The sequence below is a fragment of the Pediculus humanus genome, genomic scaffold, assembly GCF_000006295.1.
Source record: "Pediculus humanus corporis 1103172108190 genomic scaffold, whole genome shotgun sequence".
NCBI classification, from domain to species: Eukaryota; Metazoa; Arthropoda; class Insecta; order Psocodea; family Pediculidae; genus Pediculus; species Pediculus humanus.
This window is the reverse complement of record NW_002987760.1, coordinates 12,501-21,312: the sequence shown is the minus strand read 5'-3', so window position 1 is coordinate 21,312 and position 8,812 is coordinate 12,501. Positions and strand designations below refer to the sequence as shown.

The 8,812-nt window shown below is 25.6% G+C and overlaps 3 protein-coding genes across 3 annotated transcripts; 2 read left to right on the top strand and 1 right to left on the bottom strand.

Moving 5' to 3' along the window:
- Positions 1 to 989: 989 nt before the first annotated feature.
- Positions 990 to 2,231, top strand: Phum_PHUM421050 (Soluble calcium-activated nucleotidase, putative; the record flags this gene model as incomplete). The annotated part of the gene is made up of 2 exons (XM_002429092.1): positions 990 to 1,108; positions 1,157 to 2,231. 2 exons carry the CDS (start codon positions 990 to 992, stop codon positions 2,229 to 2,231), a joined length of 1,194 nt encoding a protein of 397 aa, XP_002429137.1.
- Positions 2,232 to 3,535: 1,304 nt separating this feature from the next.
- On the bottom strand, positions 3,536 to 4,940 carry Phum_PHUM421040 (uncharacterized protein; the record flags this gene model as incomplete). The annotated part of the gene is made up of 2 exons (XM_002429091.1): positions 3,536 to 4,674; positions 4,907 to 4,940. The coding sequence occupies 2 exons, from the start codon at positions 4,938 to 4,940 to the stop codon at positions 3,536 to 3,538; spliced, it is 1,173 nt and encodes a 390-aa protein (XP_002429136.1).
- A 482-nt stretch (positions 4,941 to 5,422) lies between these two features.
- Positions 5,423 to 7,742, top strand: Phum_PHUM421030 (uncharacterized protein; the record flags this gene model as incomplete). Its single annotated transcript, XM_002429090.1, has 7 exons — positions 5,423 to 5,707; positions 5,827 to 5,992; positions 6,142 to 6,237; positions 6,381 to 6,582; positions 6,676 to 6,844; positions 6,929 to 7,403; positions 7,486 to 7,742. 7 exons carry the CDS (start codon positions 5,423 to 5,425, stop codon positions 7,740 to 7,742), a joined length of 1,650 nt encoding a protein of 549 aa, XP_002429135.1.
- Between the last annotated feature and the right edge of the window lie 1,070 nt (positions 7,743 to 8,812).

The window sequence follows — 8,812 nt, the reverse complement described above, 5'->3', positions numbered from 1 at the left end:
ATAGGTGCCTTTAGGCGTTATAGAATAATTTTTTCAACTTTTATAAAATATTATTATGGGATTTTAAATGCATTAAACATTTAAACGTAAAAATAAAATTTTTATAACCGATAATTTTTTTAATTTTATTTTATAGGGATAATTTTATAAGGTTAAAAAAAATTTACAAGGATAAAAAATAAAAATTTTAAGTTTTTTTTTTACACATACTTATTAATATTTTTTTATTTTTTTCTTTAATGATTTGTATAAATTTTGTCACCTTTTTTTTATTAAAACATTAGTGTTTTACAGTGTTCTTTTTAAAAACGCCAAGGGAATTTATGAAAGTTAAAATTATTGGATTGTATTTATAAATATTTAAAAAAATTTATCCTTAATTTTAATTTTATTACGATACAAAAGTAAAATTTTTTTTTAATTGGTTGAACTTAATAGTAGACATTGTGGTGATATTTTAAAATATTTTATTCATAAAAATACTTTGTTAAAGTTATTTTCTTTTTTATAACAAGTACATTCGTGTGAGTTATTTAAATTAATTTTTATGTTTTTAAATTTGCGGATGTTTTACAACTTTTTTAAACGGTTTTAACGGTTACATCATAACTTTTTAAAACAAAGTTTAAATTTGAATTTTTGAAAATTAATTTTCAAACTTAAATTTCAAGTATTATTTTAAAATCATATTTGAAGTAATGATATTTTTAAATGATAATTAACATTTATAATAATTTTTATTTTTTATAATATCTTTTTTTAGAAATGAAAATCAAAAAATTATTTAATTTTTTTGTTTTATTTCACAACTTCCGCCAAGGGAATCAAGTACGTGGCATAAGATTATTAAATGTAGTGCCACGTATAAATATTCTTACGTTTAAATATAAACATGGAGGTGTTCAAACTTGACAAACGTTATTTCAAATAGTGTCATCATGGTATTTTTATAATTTAACTTAAGGAAATTAACTTTATATTTAAAAGGCATGCCATATGAGCCTTTAAGAAATGATAACATGAAAATGACACTAAGAGACTGGAGGGAAGCCCTCGAATCACCGCCCAGTTACCGGATCGGTAAAAGAAATGTGAGAATTCAGACAAAGTTTATTACATTTTTTGTGATATTTTGTTTAATTATATTATTTATCAGGTACATTATGTTGCCAAAACCTAGTCCTAATGATAAGTACATTAATTATAATTCTTTTACACTACCTAAACCAAGTATGCAAGTTGGATATAATTCTGTGTACAAAGAGTTTTCTTACAAACAGTATAATAATACATATCCTTTAACGCGTCCAATTAGAACGGCAAAGGGATTAACGTTCAGAATAGCAATGATCAGTGATTTAGATATTGATTCTAAATCAAAATTAGAACCAGATGTATGGTTCTCATATTTACAAAAAGGTTACCTTGAATGGAATCCATCTTTAAATTCTGTTTATGTTACATGGGATAAATCGACAGTACAGTTAAAATCATCTTTAAGTCAAGGAGGAAGAGGTATGGAGTTGTCAGAACTACTTGTTTTTAATGGAAAACTATACACATTGGATGACAGAACAGGTGTTGTATATGAAATTATTAAAAATGATGTAGTTCCTTGGGTTATATTGCCAGATGGTGATGGTAAAACGAGGAAAACTTTTAAATCCGAGTGGGCTAGTGTAAAAGATCAAACTTTAATCGTTGGTGGATTTGGTAAAGAGTGGACAAATTCTGCTGGAAAGGTGCTTAATTACAATCCTCAATGGATAAAAAAAGTTACAGTTAATGGTGAAGTTACTCATAAAAACTGGAGGGAAAATTATTTAGCTCTTTTAAAAGCTGTAGGCATATCATATCCAGGATATATGATTCACGAATCAGGTGTATGGAGCGACATACATAAAAAATGGTTTTTTTTGCCTAGGAGATGTTCTAAAGAAGTTTATAGGGAAGAAACAGATGAATTAATGGGTACCAATTTATTAATTACATGTGATGAAAATTTTAAAAATATAAAAGTATTAAAAATAGGAGATGTTTATCCATCTCACGGGTTTTCTAGTTTTAAATTTATACCTGGTAGCGAAGATGAGGTTATAATAGCAATAAAGTCGGAAGAATTAAAAGGTTCAGTGTCTAGTTATGCTATGGCATTTAAAATAAATGGTAAAATTCTAATGCCAGAAACTAAAATAGGTGATATTAAATTTGAGGGCATAGAATTTATTTAGCTTAAATTTTTTTTAAATTAGTAAAATTAAAAAAAAAAAAAAATTAACTTAAAGTTTTTCGAATAATATATTTAGGAGGAATAATATGGCTTTAAAATTTTTTTAAAAAAAAATATTTTGATAAAAGCTTTAATTAAATTTTATTTATTAGTAATTTTATAATATAATATAATAAATAATATTAAAAGGATTAGTTTTTAAAATAATTTTTTTTTTTTTAGTTAAAATCTTGCCATTTTTATTGTATTTTGTCAATAATAATTATTTATAATTACATAATTAAGTATTTTTTTAAAAAAACGTGTGACATGTCATGCCATTATTTGACAAATACTCTTCTTCATATCAAATTTTTAAATGAATTTTTTTTTTACTTTTTTGAAAAGTTATTAAAAACATATTTAAAATCAATTTATAATTATTGATATTATTATTTATTTATATTAAAAATAATTGAAAAAAAAAATTATATCAATGTAAAATAAATAAATAAATAAATAAAAAATGTTAAAAAGTTTACAAGATTTAAAATAAACGTAATATTTATAATGGAATAAGTTTTAAACATTAACAATAATTTTTTTTTTGCTTTATGAGGTTTATGTGTATCAAAAATATTATTAAAATATATAAATCTTATAATGAAAATTGAATTTTATAAATTAATTAATATATAATAAATATTAGTTGAAAAACTTTTCTTTACTATTACTTAAATTATCATACAACACATTAGATGATGAAAAAAATTTAATTTATTTAAAATGTTTTTTATTGGTCGAAAATATTTTTTTTTTTTTTATAAAATTACTTATTGTAATAAATTTTTCAATTTACATTATTAATTCAAAATAATTTATTTTATTATAAAAAAAATATTTTAAAAGGAAACAAAATATTAATGGAAATTAATAATTTATGTGATTTTTCGAAAAAATAAAATTCCTTGCGTTTTTTTTTTAAATGGAAAATAATGATTATACTGAAAAATATTATAGAGTATTTAATATATGATATAATCACAATAAATAGTATTATAATAAATGAATATGAGAAATAATTACAATGATCATTATAATTAATATTTTTTTAAATATTGTTTTATTATAATTTGAATAAATAATTACAGATAAAAGAGTTAAGTAAGCAATTTTTCTTTTTTTTTTTTAGCATACAAATTCAATGTATAATTGCAAAAATATTTTGTGATGATTTAGAATAATTTTTTATTTATTTAAATTGTTGTAATAAATTTTTAAAATAATTATCACGTGACATAAAAAATTTCAAACAGGTAAATATATTTAAACTATTAATGTATCTTCCCAAATAGTTTCCGTGAGTATAGCAATATTATCCATGTGTTTTCCAGGAAAATATTCGAAAGCCCATAAAAAATTTGTAAAAACTAACATTTCACCTTCTTTAAGGTTTTCAATAAGTTGCGGACATGTTTCATTACAAGGATGATGAGGAATTAATTTGAACGAAGTCGATCCACGAAGTTGTGCCAATATAATGAGTCCGGAATCTAATTCTAGTTTTTTATACAAATTCGTTTTATAGTCAGAAGACATCAATATCCAATTAAAATGAGCCGGAGCGACCGAAGTCGATAAAAAATAAGGACGCTGATAAAATTTTCTAAGTGCTTTAACCGCATTTATGTCGCAATTTTGCCAATGTACGAACCATTTATCCGCTCTCGGATTTTTAATCCTTTTTAAAAATGGTAATAAATCATTCGATCCGGTTCTTATGTTCGATACTAAAACGCAGGGTACCGTGTCGTATAATTTTTCGTTGTTCAAATAAGCATCCGTTATATTTTGAAAATAAAAATAATCCGTGTTCATTATCGGCCAAGAAAACATGGCGTCCTCAACGATTACCGGTAAATCTCGGCTTATGTAATCATCAACCAAATTATTGAATGAAACTTCGGATATTCGTTCGATTTTTTCAAACGATTCACACGAAATGCAATCTTTCATATCTAATGAATAGCTTTTGAAAAATGGATTCGATATCAAGCAGGATTTATAAAACATTGAAGTCCAATCCCAAAATGGTAGTAATTTTATCATGGCTAACCTTGAAAGAGCGTAAAAATGATTTTTATACATGTACGCTTCGGATGTTGCGTAAATAAATATTATTATTCCTGTTATGAATAATCCGATTTTGATTATTTTTTTAACAGCTCTCTGGCGAAAAGCTGAAGTCAGCGGAGCGCAAATAACTTCCATTTCCGATTGAGAAAATCCAGCTTGTTCGCAATATTGATAAAATGATAAAAGTTCTTCATCAACAATTTTTAATCTGTCACTTCGTTCAATACCCGCACTGGACATTTTATCAAGTTGTAACGAACAAATTGCAACGTAACTGATTCTGGATCGATTTTCTTTACTCCACTTACCACATACCATCAGAGAGCATGCTCAATATAATTTTTTTTTTTTTTTTATTAAAACACGAAAATGAATTCTTTGAAATTATGAATTTTGAAAGATTTTTACTTAAACATTATTAATTATGGATTTTTTCGTTTTTATTTTTAAATAAAGTGTTTCATCGAGCTTGTTAAAAATAAAACGCGGGAAAAAATATTTAAAAAATTTGATTGTTTACGGTGTCGTAAATTTTTGAATTCCACCGCCTTTTAAATTTACCTTCCTCGGACTGTTTTGTATTTTTCATGACCATATTCGGTAATTGATTAACTCCTACCAGTTTATGGAGTAATTTTTTCGGCCTCAAAATGACTGAATTCTAAGTTTTTTTTTTTTTTTTTCGTTTGGTTATAATGAGGATGTGTGACTGTAGGCCCAAGACCTTGCGATACAGTTTCAGATGTAAGAGAAAAGGAGGAATTTCGATATTTGGTTGGGATCCACATTATAGTTTGGAATTTACTATTTTACATTTTTGGTTGTACATGGTATTTTTGGGTATTTTAATTGCTTTTATATTAAGCAGTTTAGGTTGTTACTTTCAACGCTTTACTAAAAAATTTAATTCACGTTGTGGTGGTGTTTCTCAAAGCTTGCCTGCTCAAATGTTTATTCCAAAACAAAAACAGTGCGAAAATGTATCTCGTTTAAACTCCTCCTTCTCTATTTCAAAACCATGTGTGTCATCCTCATCAATTTCCTTTGACTCGAAAATTGTGAAAGCCGCTTATTAAAATGTTAGAGTGTTCGGATAAAACAGACTTAGCCAGGGAGGGTATTAAATTACTTCTTAATAATAAATTTGAAGAAGCCGAAGAATTATTTAATTCGGATAATGGGAACATTCAAATGGCTGCTGGTTATTGCTTTTTGACATTTATAAATGCATTAATGACTTTTGAAGAAGACAAATTGGAAGAATCTCTTCAAAATTTGAAAGATGTTGAAAAAAAATGTTCCCAAGGTGCAGGATGGTTGAAATCAATGAAGAACAAGGTTTTCAGCACTTTCAATTACACTGTAAGTTTAAAAATATTTTACATTATTTGTTAAAATTTAAACCCTTTTTATTACTCTATTCCAATTATATACTGATACAAATTTTTTAAATGAAAATAATTCAAATTAATTTGATTCAGGAGCAAGATGCAGCTGAAAAATTAGAGGAACAAATTATATTGGCTGATTCTCAGGTTTGTGTTGCTTTGTTAACGTTTCTTCAGCAAGATTTATCATCTTATGTAAAAGGAGGTTGGGTGTTGAGAAAAGCTTGGAAAGTTTATCAGCATACATATACAGAAATATGTAACCTATATAAAAAAACTTTTGGCTTGGATGCCTCCATACCAGGTAAAGTAAAAAAATTTATTTTTTTAATGTTTATAATTGCGATTTTATAATATTAATGCTTTATGCGTTACTCTTTTAAGGATCTCATTTTCCTTCTTGGCAAGTAATTACTAAAAGTGCATCTGACTCACATATTATGACTGATTCTTCTATACCTTCAAATGAATTATCTGTTCCAAATACTCCAAGTACTTCTAATGGTTTTAAAAATCCATTAAGTTACATAAATTCATTTTCTTCTCACTCCAATAACGAGTAAGTTTTTGCTTTTTGCGTAAATTAAAATATCGTTTCCATCAATAAATGTTAATTTAACCTTTGTTAAATGTATACTTTTGAAGAGTGACAATCGAGCCTCAGGTTGTTGCAAGATTAATGGCTGCAGTGTCCTTTGGTTATGGAATATTTCAATTATGTATTTCTTTACTGCCAGCTTCTTTACTTAAGCTCATACATTTCTTGGGGTTTGAAGGAGATAGAAAAATTGGACTATCAGCTTTAATGTTTAGCAGAGAGGGTACTGATATGAGAGGCCCTTTAGCTTCGTATGTACCATTATACTCTTTTTTTTTTTTTTTGTTTTTTACATTATTATTTAAGAGTTTAAAAAAATAAAATAGGTTATGTTTTAATTACAGGTTAGCTCTCTTATGGTATCACACAATTGTGAGACCATTTTTTGCACTAGATGGAGCTAATGTAAAAGCTGGAGTCGAAGAAGCAGATCAGTTGATAAATGAGAGTCAAGCTGAATTTGGTGATTCTGCATTGTTTTTATATTTTAAAGGAAGAGTTCAAAGACTTAAGGTAATTATCATTATCAAGTGTAACAAAAAATGTTTGATCTCGAGTGAATTCCTGTAACATGTACAATTGATCTTAAAATTTCAGTCTGACATACCCCAAGCTTTGAAATCTTATGAATCTGCTATTGAAAAATCTAATCAGAGAGAAATTCAACTTCTTTGCCTTCACGAAATTGGCTGGTGCTACCTGATTCAATTAGACTGGGGAAATGCTTATCATTGCTTTAATCAATTAAAAAGTAGATCGAAATGGTCAAGAAGTTTTTACACGTATTTGACGGTCATTTGCTTAGGAGCTTGCAATGATGTGCAGAATGCACTCACTTTAGCTGAAGAAATACCCAAACTTGTGGAGGAAAGTAGTGGAAGCGTACAAATTGAAACATTTATAAGCAGGCGAATAAGAAAATTTCCGATTACCGATTCGAAAGTTAAAAATAAAGGAAAAATTGAATTAGTTTTTGATAAATTAACATGTGAATTATTCATTCTTGAACTTTTGTATTTTTGGAATGCTCTACCGTCCTGTGACACGTCTGAATTGTACAGAATTGTCGAAGGTAGGCCTGTTCTTCCCCTTTCTTTCTCTTTATTTTTTAATGTTCAGAATGACAAAAAATTTTTGATTAATTTTTTTTTAAGAGAGTCATTCAATGAAAAATGAACCCATGATCGGGTTGTGTGATCTCGTGGAAGGAGCTGTTCATCTTTGTGCTTCAAATTACGATGAAGCATCGAATGCTTTTAAAAAATGCATAGAAAAAAGAAAAGAAATAAAATCGGACAACGATAATAATTCGAAAGAAAATAACGATCATATAATTGCGTTCGCCATGTTTGAATTGGGAACTATTTTGATACAATCTACGGAGGTTTGTAAACAAAAAAAAAAAACTTGACCGAATAATTGCGTGGAAACTTGTTTTTGTTTTTTTTTTTTTATAAAATTATTTTTATTTTCAGACGAAAGAAGAAGGAAAACAATTACTGATGAAAGCTCAAAACGATTATAAAGAATACGATTTTGAAAACCGTTTAAATATTCGAATTCATTCGCTACTGAAAAAAATAGAATAATTTATGAAAAGTTTACGTAAAAAAAAAAAAAAAAGGAAAAAGAAAATAAAAAAAAAGAAAATTAAAAAACCTCTCACAATATTAATTCAATTAACGTGTAGGTTACGTAAGAATTTTTTAAGCTCAAAATGAAATTATTATCGAACAATCAAGTTAAAATAAAAAATAGATTAGATTCGGATTTAATTTAAATCGACGAAATTTTAAATGAAATAAATTTTTAAAAATTATTTACAAAATTAACAATTAAATTAAAAAATTATATTTTAATTTGTAAATCATGGCGTCGTCGTCGTCGTCGTCGTCGTCGTCATGGTCATCATCGTTAACAATAATAATAATTTTTTCTCATAAAATTATTATTATTTAAATTAACAAATTTTATTTATTTATTTATTTATTTATTTAATTAATTAATTAATTTTTAAAAAGGTAACAAAAAATCATTTTACACGAAACGAAAATCGATGAAAAAGGGAAAAAAAAAAAAAAAATTTTTTTTTTTGTCAGATGAAGATCGACCACACTCGTTCCGCTTATAAATTATAAAAAAATTTTTATCGTTTACCGGCTTGTTATTATTATTATTATTATTATTATTATTATAATTGTTGTTGTTATTGTTAAAATTGCGTTAAAATATTGTAAACGGCATCGCAATAAATGCTTTAAAATAAAAAAAAAAAAAAAAAAAAAGTTTTGTTAAAATTTTGTTAAATTTAATGAAGTAGAAAAAAAAGAAAAAATTTATTATTATTATTATTATTATTATTATTATTATTATTATTATAATGAAAATTTAAACAATAATTTTATTAGAAATTAAAAATAAATTTAGATGAATTGACAAAAGTTAAAATCTAGTCTTTTATGTAAATCGAGTATTTATTTT